Source organism: Accipiter gentilis, chromosome 4, assembly GCF_929443795.1.
Source record: "Accipiter gentilis chromosome 4, bAccGen1.1, whole genome shotgun sequence".
NCBI classification, from domain to species: domain Eukaryota; kingdom Metazoa; phylum Chordata; class Aves; order Accipitriformes; family Accipitridae; genus Astur; species Astur gentilis.
This window is the reverse complement of record NC_064883.1, coordinates 39,200,835-39,222,295: the sequence shown is the minus strand read 5'-3', so window position 1 is coordinate 39,222,295 and position 21,461 is coordinate 39,200,835. Positions and strand designations below refer to the sequence as shown.

At 41.9% G+C, this 21,461-nt stretch overlaps 1 protein-coding gene across 6 annotated transcripts in view; it reads left to right on the top strand.

Moving 5' to 3' along the window:
• The window catches only part of DPP6 (dipeptidyl peptidase like 6), a 575,931-nt gene that overhangs the window by 501,646 nt on the left and 52,824 nt on the right, over positions 1-21,461 (top strand). For all 6 annotated transcript variants that reach the window (XM_049798774.1, XM_049798776.1, XM_049798778.1 and 3 more), the window contains exons 9-10: positions 16,610-16,764; positions 17,902-17,999. In XM_049798774.1, the coding sequence (XP_049654731.1) occupies positions 16,610-16,764; positions 17,902-17,999 (253 nt within the window). The remainder of the gene's footprint in view (positions 1-16,609; positions 16,765-17,901; positions 18,000-21,461) is intronic.

Here is a 21,461-nt window from a genome sequence, read left to right as displayed (position 1 = left end):
CAATCCCCTTTTCGATCAGGTTAATGCTGGCCCCTGAGCTGACCTGCAGCCAAGGAGAGCCGGGCAAGCCTCTCCTCCCAGACCAGGGACTGCTGATGGCCTCGCTCTCTTCCCCTTCAGAGAGGTCTGTCCTGCTCCACTGCAAGGTCCGTTTCTTGTCTTCACTGGAGTGTGAACCTTTCTCTCGTCTCTAAAAGTTGTATAATATCACTTGCATGGGATTGTTCGGGTGTCAGCGTCACAAAGTACTTAAACTTCGTGCTAAATACAGCGGTCACCTTTGTAAGAACAGCTCTCCTCCCTAGTACCCCCACACTTGTAGCTAAAATACAAGAATGAGATTAAATGAGCACCACAGATGACGCTCAGCTGTATCTCTTGGTACGTGTCTAATTATGACCTTCACTGAGGCAATTATTCTGTCTCGATCTTAATGCCTTTTGCAACCATCAATTAATAAAACTTCACATAATGTCCTGGTAGAACAGGAGTTATTACCATCTTTTTAGAAACAGGCAAACTGAGGCACAAATATTGACCTGGTTTTGCATGAGATGAGAGAAATTAGGACGCAAAACTGAGGTGAGAGTCTCACCTTGGCCCTTAGACACCAAATAAAATGCAAAGCATTGCACGAACACCCAGATCTGACTGTTTTCAGCACGTTCCTGGGATTGCCTCCGGCACAGACCCCTGGCAGGTCCCTGTCAGATTTGGTCACAGGGATGCACGGCTGGAGAGATGTGTCTATGTGGCTCATTGTGTAGGAAGCCTGGGCTGGTCCCAGGTGATTTCACCAGGAGCAGGAACCTTTCCAACCCATGAGGCACCCTACCAGCAGAAAGCAAAGGTCTGCTCTTAAAGCTACCCCAGCTCCATCAGGCTATTACTTCTGTTCTGTATCATGGAGGGGCTGGTGGACTCTTACCTGACTTGCAAATCCCAGAAAATAGTAGAAAATCACTTCAGTCCTTCCCTTTTTACACTTATGACTCACAAGCATTTGCCTCCTACGTTAGTTTTGCTTTTCCTCAAAGTTGAGTCATTGTCTTGTATTTGATTTAACAACAATAGCAGGGAAAAAAAAAAATCAGCATTGGTTGCTGCTGCATAAGACTAGATCAAAAGCAATTCTTTAAAGGAGGCTTTCAAGATAGCTAGATTAAAGATTTGAGAAACTGGTAAGAAATAGAACCAAAGAAAAACAGCTCCTAAAAGCAAAACATTACATTTTCATGCTACTGTGCTTTTAAACTTGAGGGCAACAGTCTGAAAACAGACATCAAAATAAATCTTACTTGATGAGAATTATCTGGAGATCATTGTATTTATTGCATTTGTTTTGATTTTCCAGTCTCTGCCTCAGACTGTAGACACAGAGATGACTTGAAAGATTCAATATCTCATTTTAAAAATTAAACTTCACTTGATTATTGAACTGACCCATACTAACCCAGAGACTTATGTATTATTCTGGAGTATCATCAGCAGACTAGAAATCGTGAGAATAGGACAGGAGGCAAGAGCTGCGTCCCCAATAGCTTAAAGCTTTCGGGTGCGATAACTGAGGCTGTGCTGCCCCTCGGAGGCACGGCACAAAGTTGCAGTACATGAGGAGGGAAAGGATTAATTACGGTTCTTTAAAATTACCTTGGCTTTTTCCTCTCCTTCCTCTCTACCCTTCTCCCCCCAGCACCCTGTGTGTTGCCCGCAGGTCTATATGCGTGGAGGCTCTTGATGAGGGTCTAAGCCCTGTGATTTAGCACTTCTTGCCCAGATTGTATCACGTGCAATGATAACCCTGAAGAAAATATTTTCCAGACAAATGTAGGTTTTTTAGGATCCTTTCCTGCTTCTCAGCTCTTTTCTCTAATATTTGGCATCTGGTACAACTGTGGAGGTCTCATCAATTATTGAGGATAAAAAAAACCTGGTGGGATGGAAGGGTCAGGAGAAGGTTCAGGGAGTAGATGTGGTTATTGTCCAGCACTATGGAGAAGGAAGTAGATTTGGGAATTTCCCCCTGAATTTCCCCATTTCAGCCAGGTCTGTCATTGAAGCTGCTGCTCTGGCTCGTGGGTACCGCTGATAAACACCAGGCCTGGAGCAGCAGTGGGAGAAGTTGTCATCCTTCTGCTTGAACGACTTAAGTGACAACACATGGAGATGAACAAGAAGTTCACATCTGCCCACTCACGAACTCAGGGTTCTTTTAAAAACCCCTTTCTTGGGAATGCTGAACTCTGTTAAAATGTTATGTTATTTGAGTACGAACACCCCAAGTCTGTGTGCGGGGCATCTCTGGTTTAAAAGCCTATCTATGAATTTTGGGCATCTGATTTTGACCTTGCTAGTCAGAAGAATTTGAACTCGATGCTGACCTGACAAATAGTGAACCAAGAAAGCCTGGCATGCATCAGAAATGTTTCAGTGCTTTAGTGAGATTTAAAATGATGCAAGACAGAATAATAACCCCAAAAAGGAGACACAATAACTTTAATGGGGTTGTTCTGGCTCTGTTAGCAGAGAGCATGCGGTGCCAGATGAGAGGTGGGAGTAGTAGGACAGAAATGCAGACGTAACAACAATTTTCTTCTAGCGTGAGCTGCCATTCGGAAGTGTTGCAGTACATGATCTACTCATTACCGAGGCCCAAGGTCATCTTTAATGAGCAGATCACGCAGCACAGCAGGGAAGAAAGGAAGCTGCAGGAAGAGTGAGGAAGACAAGAAGTATGTCTTCCTCCATCCCACTGAGTCTTCAAAAGGACCACTGCAGAATCCAGTCCTGGCACAGCTCCTTTCCCTGGGAGAGGAGGAAAGCGGCAACATGATGGATGTAGCCATGTTGCTTAAAGCCCAAGCACTGTCCCTGACTAAGCATATTAGGATTAAACCAGCCAACCTTTCTGTTCCCCTTCCAGAAGTGATGATCTCCTGCATGAATTATTTGCTTGCACTATGTAGAAATTACAAATGCAAGTCTGCCGAGTGCTTGGTAGCAAACAGCAGATCACAAAGCATTTGGCTTTGGTTCCAGCGAAATAACTTTCCTGGGACACCCAGAGACTGTCCCTGCGCTGTCCTGTGTTTGACCTGTTCTCATCTAGGAGAAAGTGTGCATTTGAAAGCACAACTGAGAGATGGTTTAGAAGAGAAACTAGCCCTTTGGCTTCAATGCAGCAGCTAAAATGTGCCTGAAGATCAAGAGTCACTTCTCCTGTCTGACTTCACTTCATCATTCACTTGAAAAAGGGAAGAAAGCATAAAATAGTCACTTGGCTGCACAGTTTTCCTAAAGAAATGTCTATTTTTGGTTTCAAGTGGAAAATAATGAATCATGTAATGCATTCACAGGTATGAAAGGAGTGGATCTGGCTCCTTCGAACACATGAGTCTTTAGTGGGCAAGCATAAAGGCAAGCATAAAGTGAGCAAGCATAAAGCGTAGCCAAGGCACTTAAGAACATGGTTTAGTGGGCATGGTTGGTGGTTGGACTCGATGATCTTGAAGGTCTTTTCCAACCAATCCATGATTCTATGATTCTATAACATCATTACATATCTTTGTATTACATTGAAAACCAAGAACTGAATCCTTAGTAAGTATGTATCACTAGATACATTATTTATACCAGTTATGGATTTGGACTTAAAACGGCACTAAGCCAGCTCTCTGAGTACATAAAGCACAGAAAGATAATCTACAGGCAATTAGTCAACCAGGTGGTTGTGTTTATAGCAGTATATCGTGGTCCCTTTTTCAGTTCGTGAATATAGATCTGCAAAAGAGAAACCAGACATCCTGTTAGTACTCCTTAAAGAAATGCTCTTCACACTGAAAAATAATAAAAGTCTGTGTAATCATGATGTAACCACACTTTAAGTATTTTCACGTACTGGTGGAATCCTGCTAAGCCTGATGAAGATGAAAACTCACACCTAACGTGCCAACAACGTCATTGGGATTTATAGCCACAGACTGGAGCACACAGTCTTCAGGGGCTGGAGGGAATGACAGAGAAATATCACTCTGAAGAAACCCAAAGAGTAAATCACAGCCTCCCTCTCCGATGGACGTTCCCACGTGCGGGTCTCTGTCCCCACACGCGGGTCTCTGTCCCCACAGGAGCAGGGCAGAGTACCCGCCTCGGGACTGCCGTAGCCGTGTGTCATCGGTGGGAAGGGATGTTCAGCCAGCCCAGAGCTGCCGTGTTTTCCAGCGGGAAGGCTACCACCAAAAGATGAAAGGCATCCAAGGAAGCCTTAGAAAGAAAGGACAATATATATTAAAATTGGCATCTCCAACATCCAAATACTCCAGGAATCACATGACTTAGAAAATGACTTTTTTTTTGTGATAAACAATAAAGGGCAAGGACTACAACTCAGCAGTTCTGGTCCTACTCAGCAAGGACGATGGTATTTTCTTTGCACTTTGATAATGTTTGCCATCTGAACATTTTGAGGCATTTCAAAACATACGTTTCGTAGTCTGGTGGTGGGAAAGTACTTGCCAGCTTGGTATGTCCTATAGCCTGGCTGTGCCTAGTGCCAAGCAAACACCCCCCAAAACCAGTCCGGTCCCCAGGCTGCTGCAGGGAATAATGAGATACCAGTCAGCCGTGATCTCAACTCAGCAGTGCTGCTAACGTCGGGGATGTCATGGTAAAAATATAGCGGTGGAAAAAGGAGCGGCTGTGATGAGTCTTTTTTATGTGGGAATTGTCCTTGATACTAAATAGGAACTGTTTAAGGGTAGAACAGACTATGAAGGCCTTGGAAAGGAAGATTAGTCTACGTTAGATATTGTGAGCTGTTAGGTAGATAAAAATGGAGCCATCTCCATCCTGCCAATAAATGCAACAGATAAAGAGGGGAAAGGGGAAGGATATTTTTTTTCCAAAGCCACCCTTAATCAGCAAAAAACAGCAGACTAAATTATCTTTGGTAGATGGGGATTTGTGGGGTATGGGTTACATTTATTATCTGCTAGGTTATAAGCCTTATTATAATTTCCGGTATTTGCCTGCTACATCCTAAGGAACAATACGAGCTGGATCTACTGTGTGTCATTTATAACTCTGTGCATGTCATTTATATGGTAATGGGGGAGTTTTCCCTCATCCCCAGCGATTTCTGCAAAATTCTACATGCTGGTTCTCAGTATATTTAGCTTACTCTAGTGGAAATTAAAATGCACATTCATGATCTTTGAACAAAGCGGGCAAGGATAATTAGTAATTTGATACTGTTCTGTACAACGCAATTCAAAGTAATACTTATAATTTGAAGTTAATTAATCAGGGTTTTTTTTCCTTAAAATTCTGAATTGCCTTTCTCTGATATTCATTTTTAATAATTTTTTTTCCCTACCAGTTTTAGATCCAATTATGCAGAAAATTTCTTTTTGCTCTTACTGCATGGCTCTGTGTGTGTGTGTGTGTGTGTGTGTTTATATGTACATTTCTATGCATTTTGGGGGTTTTTTTCAGAATTTTTTATGTGCTGGTTTATGGATAGGGTTTTTGTCAGCTGAAATTAAAAAGTTAAAAATAGTGGAATTGGTGTACAACTATGAGAAACAAGTTTCAACATGGAATAGAAAACTCAAATCAATACAACAAAATTAAAAAAACCCTAAATCTCTTGAATTCCATTTCCAAGATGAATAGTTAAACTCATCTGGTATTTAATTCACTATCCAATTAAAACTCTCATTAGAAGACTCTAATTGTTGTAGCTTTAAAGTAAAACCAGCAGTCGTTAGAGACACCAACTTTGGACTCCCTGAGGAAATTAAAGTGGTCATAAATTCAAAAATAAAAATGTTAGCAAATTTAGACATATGTGGGGGTAGTGCCTGTGACGAGAAACGTGTCCCGGACGAGACCTTCGCCGGGCAAGGCACCGAGTACTCGGTGCCTGACAATCCCCAGCATCTCCCCTCTCGTCAGCAAGAACTGGGTGACACCAGCCCACCTTGCTCACCCCACCGGTGCCCCTTCAGGGCCCTTGAAGGGCTTTATTTACTATCTCACTTACTTATGGGAGTTTCCGGGCCATGGATGTCGACGAGAGTTACCCAGGCTTGGTGCCCTTGCCCTAGGTGCAGGGGACCACGCGGGTTTCCCTCTCGTTGTGGTGCAGCTGGAGACATCCCCTGTACCCAGAGCAATGGTAACTATCTGCTGGGCATTACTGGGGTTCAGCCCGGGGTCTGGAGCTCCCTGAAGAGAAGTGGGGTAACTCCAAGTGGCCCAAGGAAGGTGACTATGCAAGCTTTTGCCAGTAGGTTTAGAATTACTACGCAATAGTCCACAGCTCAAAAATACTAAAAAAAAAAAAAAAAAGTATTTCCTGGTAGTAGAGATCAAAGAGGTTTTGACTGGTGGACGTTACCCTACAAGTATGTTTGTCTTTTCTGTGTTCTTACCCCAGTCCATAGTGGAGGTCCTTCAAGACTTGCACCTAGGAAGAATAGAGTTTCTGTTCAACATGCGAATGCCACCACTCTGAGAAACACGGTCAAACCACACTGGTCCATCAGTGGCATAACCTGGCTATATGCCACCACCTTCCTTAATAATAAATGTTTCTGTTATTTAATAGGCGTATTTTTTCTAAAATATTGCTATAAGTGAATTTGAATTCTGGTTTTATCCTGCTCTCTGTTTTACTATTCCTGGGTAACTCTATTGATCTCAGTAGTTCCTCTGATTATTCAGTACTGTAAAATCAGATTCATCCTCTGAGTCATTATTGAGCTAAATCTCTCAGTTAGCCAGATCCTGAATCACTGTTCAGGTTGAAACCTCTGGGAATATTGCCATAGTAGGGCAATATAAACTCTGAGTGGGTTTTTAATAGCTGTTCAATGACTGTAGCCATTTAAACTGGGTAAGAAATTTGGAGCTAAACTAAATTCAGTCAATGTGCTACAGTTCCTGTTTTATAAAGCAGGGCTGTATTTTGCAATATTAACTGACGTTTATTACGACTCATGCTAGGTGACTAGCAGGGTGCTGCTCAGGGTGAATAAATCATGCGAGTTATTCACGTGAAAGACAGCTTGAGCAAGTGCTGATAGAAGTCCACAGGGTCGAAGAATCAAGTTCTTTAATAGCAATGACAGGCTGTTCAGTCTTCTTATCTCTCATATTTCTTTATGAAACATTAGAAGAGATTGCTTTTGGGCACTTGTGTTCTTGAACTATTGCAATAGTCTAATGAATTTTTGATAGTCAAATTCAGAGGGTTTTGTGATCACTAACTTTCTTGATATGTCTGTACCTATTGAAATGGATCCCCTGAGTCAAGGTTGGCTGTCCATCTTCCTCCTATCATAAAACCCATAGATTAGTTGGGAAGAACCTGTAACTTTTAATTTAAAGGAAAGGTGAAGTGGAAGCTACTTGAGCAGGTTTGAATAGAGTAATAATCAGCATATAATGAAAGCCTTGATTTGTCTCACTGCTTTGCACAGATAAGCAAATTGTATTTCTAGCCATAGCAACCTGTTAAATGGCGGGGGTGGGGGTGGAGGGGGGAGGAAGAAAAAAAAGGATTTTACTATAGGAGCCCTACTGTATCCAGTCAATTGGGCAACATGAATTCTGTCTTGTCTAGGTCCTTAGCAATTGAGAAGGTACGATATGACCTTGCAATGAACATTTACCCACAGCAATGAGCTGCAGTGCAAATTACTCAGAAGACTTTTGCCAGGAAAAGTTTCTACAGATTTAGTGCCTCTAGCTAACAGGCTTTCATGGAGAGCTGACAACAGGCTATGGGTTTATATTTATGCCAGGTGATGGAAAAATACATTCTTATTATGCATTAGTGGCATACAGCAGTGTGTCACTGCAGACGGGTTTTCTAGATGCATTTGCTCTTTGGAGTGAGTGTTAGAAACAGGAATATCTGATGATATGATCTCTAAGTAATATTTCTACTTTCATAATTCAGTCCCCATTTTCATTATTACGTCTGGACATCCTGACAGATCACAGACTTGCCTGTGTTGATGAAATGTCTGCATGTCAGTCTAGCCAGGATGGTCCAAGAGGTTTTTACTGTGGCTGAGACTGACTCACACCACCAAAAGAAGAAATCTGCTAATTGTTAGGCGCTATTGTGACCATTAATCACTAAGGCTTTTCAAAGCAAACAACTAAGGATTGCTAAAAATGGTGCACAGGGGAGAGAAAGCCAGAAGCACAGAGAAGGAAACTTCTGAAAAGAGCAGAAGGAGGATGTGGAGGCAACTCAGTGTTGTTCTGCCATGTTTGTCCAAAGAGGAAGCGTTTATTGCAAAGCAGGCCCAGAAATACTGACGGGCCCTCCGGATAGTATGGAATTGTGTATGACACGTGGTAGCTCTGCCTGCCTGCCTGCCTGCCGGCTGGGGTTGCTCTGGAAGGGGTGCCAGACCTCCTGGGGAGCTGCTCATTGCTCCTGGTGGAGACACAGGGTCCACGGGAGATCTGAGAGAGAGCTCCTCTCCATCGCTTTTTGCATCTCAAGTGGAATTTGTACGGCTGAGCGTGTTCAGTGTGTCAGGAGGTGAAGATGGCCTGGAGGAGCCCCCGGCCCCTCTGGCTGTTTCCAAATACCTGAATTCTCTTATTTGTGAGAATCCATCTGTACTTCTCAGATGACATCACAAACTTCTGTGCATCTATTTTTTTAGTGTCTTTTTTTTTTTTCAACAAATCCACTTGTATGAATGAGGGAGATTTTAAACATTCGTAATTTCTTAGTTATTACAGCCTGAGCCTGGCCTCCTGCATGTATTCTGATAGGAGCTGCAGAGATGTACCTGAGAACAGGATCAGGCCAGCAGTCAATACCACCAGCATTTTGAAACCCTCAAGCACTCAGCAAAGAAGGTCTGGCAGCTACTTGTCAATAACCTTGTAAACAACACCCCAAAGCCCTGACTCATATAACAACTACAGAATCCTTTAGCGTTGGAAACACAACAAATTAGAAGAATCAATGGACTAGGGGAAAAAAGCCAACCCACAAGCATTAAAACAGCAGTTTTATTGTGGGTGAGATGAGTGGCCTCAGAAAGTCTCTTCTGTCTGTCAGCAGCTCGATGCCTTCCTAACATGACTCCTTATAGGGGAGTTGTCCTAAAGATTGTCCTCAGAGAAACAATGGTGTATTTTATTTTTATGTACTATTGCTGGTAGTTGGGACTATAGATAAGGAGCCCAGGTTGGAGTGGTCAGGTTTCGGCCAGGCTGGCTGACAGAGTTGCCGCTGATGTGCACACTCTGGGGTTGCTGGATGCTCTTTGCTCTTCATCTCTCATTGTTCCCTCGAGGGTCCTTGCCAGGTATCAGAGAGCATCCACTGGTGACAAGTCTTCTGCTGGAGCATGGCAGCTTGTGGTGGTGTTACACAGAGCCACCTTCATCTTGCAGAAGCAAAGGTGGCCCACGGTCCATTTGCTTTCAGATTTCATGGGGTTTGCCTGTTTGCTGAACTTGGGCTTGGCTCAGTCCACACAGCGGCTCTGGGGCCCACATAAGAGATGTGGAGGTAAGACGCAACCTTGTTGACCACGCAGAACACATCAAGAGTCCCATGGGGTTGTCCTCCATGCCCAGCGAGAACCACCCTGCTGAAATGAGCTTCTCTCCGGGTCCTCAGCATCTGTGCCCAGAGAGGCAGAAAGCACTGCCCAAACCCTCGTCCGCTGTCTCCACACAATGTTCTGCATGAGCAAGGAGCTGCAAGGCTGCGCGAGTGGAAAACAACATGTGTTCAAGCAATTAAACCCCATGACTAAGGGGAAATTAATGACACTTGCAGCCCACACCTTCCCTGTGCTTGAGGAGATGCAAGTCTCCTAGCTGGGCTCCTTTCCCCAAGATGAGGGGCTGCCACCTTCTCACGGCTGCCGAACACGTGGGAGCTCCTCGCCTCTGCCTGTGCAGCTCCACGGCTGCCTAATGCTGCTGCCATCGGGTGATGAGCTTTTTGGACCAAGGATTTGATGTTGAAAAAGTGTTCTCTAAAGCACGTCCTCAAAAATGCCACGAAAGCAAGTAATATTTGATTCTTCATAAGCTTGTTGCCTGTCGGTGGCAGAGGGGGCTGGGTGTTTCCAGTAGGAATAAAGGGTCACTGGGGGGAGCACTGCAGCTCTGGTTTTCTTAAGGATCTCTTGGATGATGGCATAAACACCTTGAGAACGGTTGTTGTCTGCACACAGGGGCTATGGAATTGGGCTGAGCGTGGAATTTGGGCTCAGCCAAAAAATATATTTTTTTTTTTTTTCTACAAAAGATTGTTGAATTATTTAGTGGCCCTGCAGAATTACTTTTTTTCCACCTGACTCAATTAGACAACTGTGAAAGAGGATTAATTGCGCTGAAATCAATAGTGCTGCAGGGCTATTGCTGACATCATCACAAAATAATGTCAACACAGGAAAATGTAGATTGGATATAGTAATTTGAAACAGTTTTATACTATTTGCATACACATAACTACTTTTACACCTATTTTATACCTATTACAAGGGCTTAATGGAAGTCAGTGTAGAGCTATACTACAGCAACTGAGAGAAAATTTGCTTGCATATGCATGAAAGATGGCACGGTGGTCTTCTAAAGCCATCCCTGAAACACATGTCAGTGAAGGCCGATACGAACGATGTGTTTTCCCTAACTGGGTAAAAATACTTGCTTTCAAACTATACAATAGTAACCTATTTGGACGTGTGGTTGGTGCTTTGAGACGATCTAGTAATTGGGTTTAAAGCTAATGGCAGCTGTCAAATAAGCATTTGTATTTATCTGATGTTTCTGTGAGAACTCTTGGGGTTTTGCTATCTCAGAAGTCTTTGTTTTCTCCTTTCCTAGACCCCCTTTCTGTTCTCTGATCTCTCCTTATGTTCTTTTGATGCTTCCTACTGACAAATTCTTTTGAGCTTTCTTTCCTAATGTAAGCCATGGCGTTTATGTTAGATTTAATTTCATTTTGTTTAAAATCCTTTTTATTAACAGTTTTAATACAACAGCAAAATGCCTTCAGCACACCAAATACTTAATGATCTGAGTATCAGCTACAATACATCGCACAAACAAAACCGTTGATTACGCTTCCTGGAATTGCTGCACTTTACCACATCAGCACCACTTCAGCAATAAACAACATAGAAGGGGAAGTTCCCTCTGTCAGTCAAAATCTTGCATAACACTTTGTGTAAAATTAAAATATTCTGAAATTAACAGAAAACTAGATATGTTTCTGTGTGTGTGTTCATGTATCTATATCTACTCAAAGGTGAATCAAACTATTTATTATCTGTCTTTGTCCTCTGGGCACAAAATTAATAATATTGTTTTGATATCCTACTGAAGAAGAAAATGCAATGTCTGGAACAAGAAAAGAATTTTAATTGTGTAAAAGAAATGGATTTATTTAACAGGTAAAGCCTCCTAAGTGCCTGTACCCATTACACCCTTATTTTGACCTCCTGAGATGCCGAAAGCTTCTACTTTTCTAGATGCAGTTAAAAACCCCTTTCTGCTCAGTCTCCAGGGACACCTCCTCAGCTGTTATAAATGGAATTTACTTTTTTGAAGTTAATGACACTGCAGTTGTTAACTGCAGCTCATCTGTATAACACAAGAGGCTTCACCAAGGGTGGACACACCATTCAGATCTCCAGAAGATCTCTTGTTTGACTGCAGTACGGATCTATAAGTCATTTTTTGCTGGAACAGAAAAGGTTGGTTTCTTTGCATTCATTGTAATATTTTTCCTGGGCCTTCTTATTAGAAGGCGTTAGCAGTTAAAGATTGAAAAGCTCGTAGGACCAGTCTTTCATTGACTTGCTCGCTCCTGCAGAAAGGCTTTATGTGCCACCGCCAGTGGGGCTGTGTTGGTACGATTACCACTGCAAGGGGTGGCAACGTGGACACAGGGGCACGGGCACATCTGGAGGCTGGCTGTGGAGTGACGGGAACCTGCCTTGCACAGAGGATATGCATGTGGGCGGCCAAAGGAAAGTGGCTGATAAGAGTGGTGTCTCCCGCTGTTTTCCTTGTACATGGGAATTGGGGTGTTGATGCTTGTAATATGTAGAGCCTCAGTGGGTAAATTATACAGCTAGTACAGCTATATGCCTCTGGTGATTGTGATGACAGAAAAACAAATGTATTTTTTCACTTGAAAATTATCTTTATTCTTTTTTCTCAGTTTTTCTCCCGACATCATATTTATTCTTTTTTTTTTTTTTGGGGGGGGGGGTGGGGGGAAGTGATAGAAAGGGGTTGCAATGATACCTGTCAGAGGACTGGTCTGTCCAAGCACCCTTGTCTTCTTGTGCAAGTCTCTGTTTCTGTTAACTCACACTTGAAAATTACAAGTTATTTGTGGCGACTTCAAAAATTGGAAGAAACCTCTAAGATACCAATGGATTTCCCAGTCAGTCATCGTTGAAGGCTTTGTCCCTTCCCTAACAGCAGGCCAGGACTTTGCCAGCTTCAGTAGAAAGGCATAAATCACAAATAGGACTCAGAATGGAAAAGGCTACAGAACTATTTAGATTTTTAAAAATGCATGAAGAAAGCCCCACGGCCATGGCGTTTACATGTACTTGTTAATAAAGAGGAACTGCCAGTCTAGAACTCTGCGCAAGCCTGGGAAGTGGATTTGTCATGGAAATGTCTGTAGAAATACCACAGTGGCAGATTATGGTTCACAACATTAAAACCATCTGTGTGGATTTCCAAATGTGGTCCATACAACAGGTTCTATCCAGAATCTGCTGGTTACCACTGAGGCTGCAGAAAATAAAGCCCTGATGCTTTTCTCTGCATTGACTCTATAAGGGAAGGCAGAGGTCTAGACGTGCTTCGGAGAGGCTGTTCAGTGCTTAGACAGAGGTGGACATGAAAATTGAGAGTGTTTGATTTCTATGGCCAAATCTCTGCTAAAGGTGCTGTACAAGTATCAAAAGGAATAGCAAAATCCACTTGTGAAGATTCTTACAGGATTGGGGTAGATATTGTCCATGGAGGAAGGGGCCAGATCATTTTTGGAAATCCCTTCCAGTCCTATTTCCTATGATTCCTTGAGAAGTTTGTTACCTAAAGTAAGATACAAGTTCCCATTTCATTGCTCTTGCAAGTACTGCTGGCATAAACTCAAAGTTTGAAACAAGCAGAGGCTTCCTTTCCTTTTATACACGTGCTGGGCTAGTTTTGGATAATACACCTGGCAGAAATGTCCATCCAATCTCTCATCGGCTGTGCAGTCCATCAACGAATTGCTCTTATGGTATCACAGCTAAATGCTACATCCAAACCAAGATTCAGCACGCCTTGTTACTTTGCAGCTGAGAACCACAGCGAGGGACTTCTCCTTTCTGCTTCCTGACAGTGAGCAGGAAAGCATCTACCAGCAAACACGTTTTTCTGAGGAGATGACGTTCCTGCTGAGGGCAGCCTGGCTCACTCTGGATGCTCTTCAGGTCTTGATACCAAAGACTGCCACCTATGTGATGTGATGAATGCAGCAACCTTTAATTCAGCTCAGGGACAATTCCTCTCGTCACACCTCTTTTCTTGCCTCCAGTTTCTTTTCTCATCCAGTGATAATAAAGTCTCTAAAACGGATATATACCCAGTTGTCACGGAATATACTCTGACCTAGGACTTCAAATGCTCCTCCTGAGGGTCTGTTAACTTAGAAGACTCTCCATTTCACACAGCTTTGAAATGGTCATTCAATTGAGTCTTATTCAGCAAGAAAAGGGATTAAAACACACTTACTGCAACACTCCTTGAGCATAAGCATTTCACTGGATTACCAGCCGGCTAATATGTGTCCCCACCAAAGAGTCATTACTTACAAGCAAGGTCATCCAGCTGTTTCAGAATGGTTCGGTATCAAATGCGGTAACGTGGAATAGACATTGACTTACCTCAGACACTGTGCTTGAACCCAGCTACCAGGTCTGAACAGGCAGTATCACAGTCCTTGTTCAGTTAAGGCAACTGCACACTTGATTCTCACCATTTTTAGGGTTTGCGTGCCCCAGAGTGATGGCTGGCAAGCAAAGCTATGGAGAAAGAAGCAGCACGGAGCCACCAGCAACTGACAGTGAGGAATCTCCGCAGCTCACTCACAGCGTCCCTACATCATGTAGCACCCAGCGACTGCAAGCTTTGAGGAAGAGAGCACAAGTTTTGCTCAATTATCACTTTATACTCTTAGCTAGGAGGTCATGAGGTATATGTGGAGGGGGCTTTGGTGTTCAAGGAGAACCTGGTTTCTCATATACGTGAGGTAGGATCTGAACTAACTTTAGAAAGACCCAGGAGTACTGAATGCAACTGATTTTCTGAGATGTGGTAAATGCAAGCGCAAGGAATAAAGTGTTCCCAAGAACAAATTGTCTGCACATTACGTTTTACTTTCAGCTGAAACTTTCTGGTACTAATGCATTTTATATTTCATAAGAATGTTCTCTGGTTTGCTAAAACTAACTGATCTCTCTAATAAGGGCAAGGTCCTGGATTTGTTTCAAGGTAAAGGTTCACTCAATTAAATCTCATTAACAGAGGACCACAAAACCTGCACTAAAACCTTTCTTGGCATGTGTCCTTCAGCAGAACTGCTTCATTAAGTCTGAGATCCAGGAGAAAATGTTTGCTGAATAAAGTAATTCCTAATTAATGTTAAAATGTCAAGGATTCATCTGCCATCCATTTTTACTCCTTTTCCTTTATGCTCTTAATTATCCCTTTAATGAGCAACCGATATAAAAGTAAAAAGCAGCATCTTTTAAACATACACACAACAGGTGGGACAATGCAGCAAAGCAAATTTGCCAGATGTGCTTTCCCATGTAGTATTTGCAACTTCCTAGATGTCTTTCCAAAACCTCACTTACATGTTGCCATTAAGTATTGCTTAATTAATTTGTTATTTGTAGAAACATAACTATCGAGGGTGATTTTCTGTTGCACCCCTTCTAATGTTACCTTGAGTTTTATCTCAAGCCATGTGCAAGTCTGGATTAACAAAGGTGTTTGTCTGCTCTATGAATATAATTGTCCGGCTATTCTCCAAGGATCGCTCATCCAAGATTTTTTTTAAAAGAAATAAAACAGTCTTTGGTGAGTTTCTACTCTTCAGACCAGAGGGACATCCTGGTCGGATTGAGGGGTCATCATAGGGTGGTGTACAAACATGGTGGGTCTGAATTTTGAAAATCCTCATTCATTTTTTCCAATGAACAGCAATAACAGCGGACGCTAGAGCTGCTTGGACTTGTGTAGCAGAACTTCATGGTGAAAGCTTAGAAACACTCTGCAGCCTCTTTAATTCTTGTTCTCACATTAAAGTAATGGGACCTGTCTTCCTGCCCATCAATCTGTAAAGCATATGCAAGCCCTTCTGCTATGGTTTAAATAGGAATGACTCATGATATTAAGCCTCTTAATGAAAATGGATTACATTACTGCCTTTCGCAAAATGAGAGGTTTAAAAAGCCAAGTCAGTGTCTTCCAAATGTCAGTAACTGGAGACACTTTGGACAAAGAGTGAATTTTATATCTTTTCTGGATATCTATAAGCTGAAGTCATCTTTGCAGTGAAGGATATTAAATGATAAGAAAAAGTATTAGAAACTAGAAGTTCTTTGAATTTGTGTTTAATGAGAATTAGGTTCTGCCAGTCTTCAAAATAATTTCTTATGATGGCAATCTTGTTTTGTCCTTCCATACTTGAACTCTGACATACTTGTATTGGCATCTTTCTGAGTACCTTTTCAATGGCAACTACATTATTCAAATTGCAAAAAAATCATTAATCCCAAAATTCCATGGTCAAAAGGATCAGTCTCTGACCCTGGCTACTTATGGAAAATTGCTTTGCAAAAGTGATTTAAAAAAATGAAATAGGGATAGGAGTCAAGATGGTATCCAAGCCACAGACTGCAAAGCCTCGCATCTTGTAAAGCATTTCAAAGTTCCAGCATTGCATAACTTACAGAAAATTGCTATTTTCGTTTATTCCCAACTGTCAACTGAGCTTAGGCAGATTTAAATTGTAGCTGAAGCACTTGTATCTAAGTATAAATGCTGTTTGAATCCATTGATATGTGTCTAGTATGATTTTGTGAACTCTTTGTGGAGGAGAACTAAACCTCAGTCATCGCAGTTCCCTGCTAGCCCCGAGGCAGCCTCGGTTATGTTACTTTTGGGCAGGCAGGACCCGAGCTCTGCCGACACATGCACGTATACATGTTCACATATCCATGTACGGGACACAGAGTAGGAGTAGCAGGGCCTTTTATGCTGTCATGATGAATCATTTGATGTTTCTTGAGCAAGATGATTATGCGTAATAACCTCTAAATTCAGAGTAATTGTTATCAATTGTGTTCATTTGTGTATATGGTGTAATTTAATGAGTATTTTTAATTGATATTCCTGTGGCATCCTCCCCGTGCTGTGATTAGACTGGGATTTTCATATCTATGCTCTTTCATTTATTGCTAAATAGTAATTTACGTCTAATAGCCTTTTTTCTGTTCTCGCCTTTTTTTTTTTCTTTTTTTTTTTTTTTTTTAATTAGAGGAGATCCTGAAGACTCATATTGCTCATTGGTGGTCTCCTGATGGCACCAGGTTAGCATATGCAACAATTAATGCCTCCAGAGTCCCCACCATGGAGATCCCGGTATACACTGGCAGCCTTTACCCTACTGTTAAAACGTATCATTATCCAAAGGTAAGGGAAAATAAAACAAAGAGTCCTGTTGCTCCATCAAAAAAAAATTTTTTTTTGTTTTCCGGTAGATTCAGACAGGAGACTGTATAATAATGCACATTCGTAAGCAATGAAAATAAACAGATCTAAGGGAAGATCAGCTGTTCCCCAGTGGTCTTCATTACTCTTTAGCTGCATTTGTAAAACTGCAGTTTTCTTGTTTGAGTATTCGTCATTCTAAATATAATGAAAATAAAATTTTAAAATTCTTGCTTTGTACCCACACAAAAGCAATTGCGCTTCCATGCTAGAATGGAGTTGTTGGTGTCTGAGAGTTTGGAAGCCAGCATTTCAACATTTAGATACATTTTCTTTTGCATAGAGGGAAAAGGTAGTGTTTGGGCTTCCTTAGAATATCCAGGATGGCCTAATGTCAGAGGAGATAGTCTGGGTTTGGAGACTTGTGCCTGAGCATTACGAAGAACACAGTTAAAGACAGAAAGGACTTAGCAGCCAGCCTCTCCTTGATCGCAGAGACCTGTAGAGCAGTCCTGCAGCGGGTACGCAGGACTGGCACAGCTCTCTACCCCTACTGATACACCGCTGCTGGAATTCTCTAAATTTCTACTGTAAGACAGTACAGGAGCGTACTGTGCTGCAGTCATTTCTTCTGGGTGTCTCGCTTTATGAGCTGATTACCTAAGGCATCACGTGCTGGTTCAAATTAAACCATCATTTAGTAGGAGAGATATCCAAACACATGCAGGTTTTGTGGGAAGTAACAATGATTCAGCAGAGGATGCCTTTTCCTACAATACAAAATGTATCAGTATTTTACTATATCTACCATCATCCTGTTAGACAACCTCTTATCAAAAGATACATAAAATAGCGATATTTCTAGTCGCTGTGAAGAGTAGCATTTTTCACCAAGGCTAGAGGTGCGCTAAGTAAAATTACCCTTCGGTTGTGCCTCCCGACCTTTCCACACCTCTGCGCCACATCACTACAGTTGCAGTTTCCCTGTGAACGACTGCAGCAGTCCCGTCCGTAACCCCATACAACGGGAATGCATTTTATAATCCATGGGGATAAAATAAATCAAAACCATTCTGTGTTGTATAAGATATGGTAATTTATTCTTATTTTAAAATCCAGGCTGGGATGGAGAATCCAACTATTTCTTTGCATGTGATTGGTCTGAATGGACCTACTCATGACCTGGAAATGACTCCCCCAGACGATCAGAGAATGAGGTAGGTGCTTTCTCGCCCTGGGATGCCGGACCCCAGTTCTCTCGGGGTTTTATATCAGACTCTGACTTTTTCCAAGGCCATTTTACACTGCCTTTCTCTGCCAGTATCGAAAAGTTTTGTCTGTGTAAACATGCTTAAAATTTTTCAAATTCTTTTTCTTTGTACATGTATTTTATAACACATTATTAGTTTTTTACTTGAAATTGCTGTGATACAGACTGACTTCAGAGTAGGATTATTTTTAGAGAACTTGGCAGAATGCCCTCAAATCCATAAGAACACATTCATTTCACATGTAACCACAGGCAGTGTAGAAGGGATATTGTCTGCAGCCTGTATGAAAGACCATGAAGCAGAAACAGGGCAGCCCTATAACACAGCAAACACGAGCTCGCTGCTTCGTGACGTCAACATAGGAATGAAACCAGGCGGACATTCTGCACACACATTGCCCAGTCTTCATTAAAAATAAAAAGGAAAGCTTTTTGCTGTTTTTAGGGCAAGTGTATTTTAGAAGCTGGCCTGCAATTCAGCCAACCACTTAGACGCCCATTTCTAATTAAGTAAGTGCTTAAGTCTGCATTCAGCAACAGTTTAAAAGTTTGGCTTAGACTTCAGCGTGCGGTCCAAGCTTGAGCTACGCTTGTGGGTCTGTGAACACGTGAAAGGAAGATCATGTTGCTCAGGAGAGAAGCAGCTTTAGCTAATGCATGACACTCCTCCCTGTAAAGCTTGGAGATTAGAATCCAAATCCAGATTTGGGTAACTTTGATTTAAACTTGAAATAGCTTTATAGCAGGCCGAGAGAAATCAGACTCTGCTTCTACATCTGAAGTAATGACCTCTCCAAGTGTAATGCTGCAAGATTGTCGTTCCCAAGCACATCACTTGTTCATGTAGGAGCGTCCGACCAACACACGTGCTCTCCTTTTTCTACTGATTGCTAGATTAGATTCCTGGATCTGTAATTCCAGGGCCAAAAAAGGTAGAGGTACGGCACAGAGCTAATGAAACAGGGCAGCTTGGAGGGCAGGGGAGGGTGCAGGGGTGACCTTCATTATGCATGATAAATATGTAAGGCATGTGGATCGGCTGTGCAGTCATCTGATGAGAGGATACTAAACCAGTGGGATCATTTACAGTGGGAGTTGCCTTTCTTTGCTAGGAAAGCTAATGTCAGCCTCAGAACAGGTTTTCACTGAAAATTCATTTATGTAACAAAAGACGTATGACCTGTGACCAAACCAAATGGGCATAAATGCACTTGCCTTTCAAAAATACCACTTCGCATCTGTATACAGCAGGCAGGAATTCAGCATCACAGTATCCCCATCACAGTATCTCAATCACAGGATCAGAACTGCAGCTCGTGGACAATATCATTTTTCTCTTCCTATGTGTACTGTGTAAACATAGAAACTCAGAAACATTTTAATTATAGTAATAACTTCGGACTGCGGGATCCAAGTGTTGTTAATAAATTTGTCCTATATGGTTATGGGTGGCTGTAATTTATTTGGTTGCAATCAATATTGTAAAATGATGCAAAATATATCATAATTAATTAGTCTCTGTGTATTTCATCAAAACCATGGCAATTGCCATCCCTAGGGCATGATATAAGCAGTGCTGGTAGAGCAATAGGGGTGCATTTTCATTATGCATATGTTTTCTGAAATGAGAGGATTAGTGAGATAACATTTCATTAAAATAGACAAGAGGGATATACCATACAGTTAGTTACAGAAGGGAGTTTCAAAGAAGCGGGGGAAGCTGGTGATAAGGATCTTCAAGCGGACCAGTCCTATCTGAAGCATTTCAACGTGCTCAATCTGTTCACACAGATGATATATAGACAGAACAGCACTTCTTGGTGTTCTTTTTATCTGGAGCAAAGTGGTTTAGTACAATTAATAAAGCTGAGAATAAAGTGGAGATATGCCAGGGTGTTTTTTCTTCTAGAATTAAAGGAAGTCAGAAATTTTCCACAGAATTGGGATTTTTTTCACTTAAAAAAAAAAAAAAAAAAAAAAAAAAAAAGGCAAACGCTGATGATGGGAAAACATATTTGGGGGGAAAATGTACAATTTTGATAATTTCCCCGTTTTAAAAATCTTTCATTCTGAGCATTTTTGCTAAATTTTCTCCAATGCCATGCTTTTCTGTAAGAAAAATAAAGTCAAGGGAAGGGGTGGCAATTGCAGGGGGAAAAAAAAAATATTATAACATTTAATGCCTGACAGGCATTTTTTATTTTGGTGAAAACCATTGGAGCCCAAGAGTTACATCCGCAGGTGATCAGAATTGGACCACGATCCAACTTATTTCTCATGTCGTATTTGCATCCCAGTTGACAAATTAAAGAAAGATGTTATCTCCCCTGAGTGCAGAAATCGTCATGGGTCCTTGCGTAGGTCATGAACAAATAAATAATGGAGAAACTCAGACAACTCGAGTCTGGATGAGAGGCAGGAGCCAGCTGTGCCCCAGGGACTGCATAATCTTTGTGGCCAACCACTTGGCCACATTGATCTTTAAGGTCCCTTCCAACCCAAACCATTCTGAGATTCTATGATAAAATATCATTGTCTGTTCTTTGTGGTGTTTATGGCTTTATTACTGTTGTCGTACTTTTAGTATTCATATTGTAGAAGCATACCTCATATTTTAGATTCAGACCTCCAGAAAGCAGCCAAGTAAATTTACATGATGAATAAGGGCGCCGCACCATAACCAGTCGCAGGTGATTGCAAACCCAACCACCAACATTTTTACTGGGATGGGGAAATACATTGCAAAGCTCAGCAAAACTGCACCCTTCCTGAAGGGGCCCAGGGAAGTTATTTCTTCCCTTTCGGAGGATGAAACCTGCTCTGATATGGATGTCTACAAACAAAGTGGTCAGGTACCTGCTGGTCTAGATTTCACTCCATGGGAAGAAATAGGTTCTCCTAGTCAGCTCTGTGTAAAATCTGGGACAGTTCAGGTAAAGAGGGCTTGGGAAATGCACTGACTGCCCGTTTCTCTCCACTGGCTGCTCAACCAGTGCAGCTGCCGGAGCTGCAGATGTTTAAAATTAACTGAGATGAATCACACCTTCTTGCCTCATTTTCCTCTGCAAAACGGAAAACATAAAACTTGGTTGTCCTACAGAAGATATGTGAAGTGAATTAAAGACTCCACGCTACTCTGAGACTAGAATAATAACTATACAAGTATCTGCAGTTGTCTGCTGGCTGCGGTATCCGTGGGCTTGATGGCTGGGAGAGGCTTCAGAGAGAAATTGAGACTCCATGCCCATCTCTGGGGTGGTAGGGAAGATAATGTTTGACCTAAAATAATAATTAAAAGTTCCTGAGAAAGAACCGTGGCTTCTGTGTTCAAACAGCGAGAGGGATGTAAAAATTAAATATACGCCCTTCAAACTTTAAATTGGATTTATAGAAAAAATGCTCCAAGCCA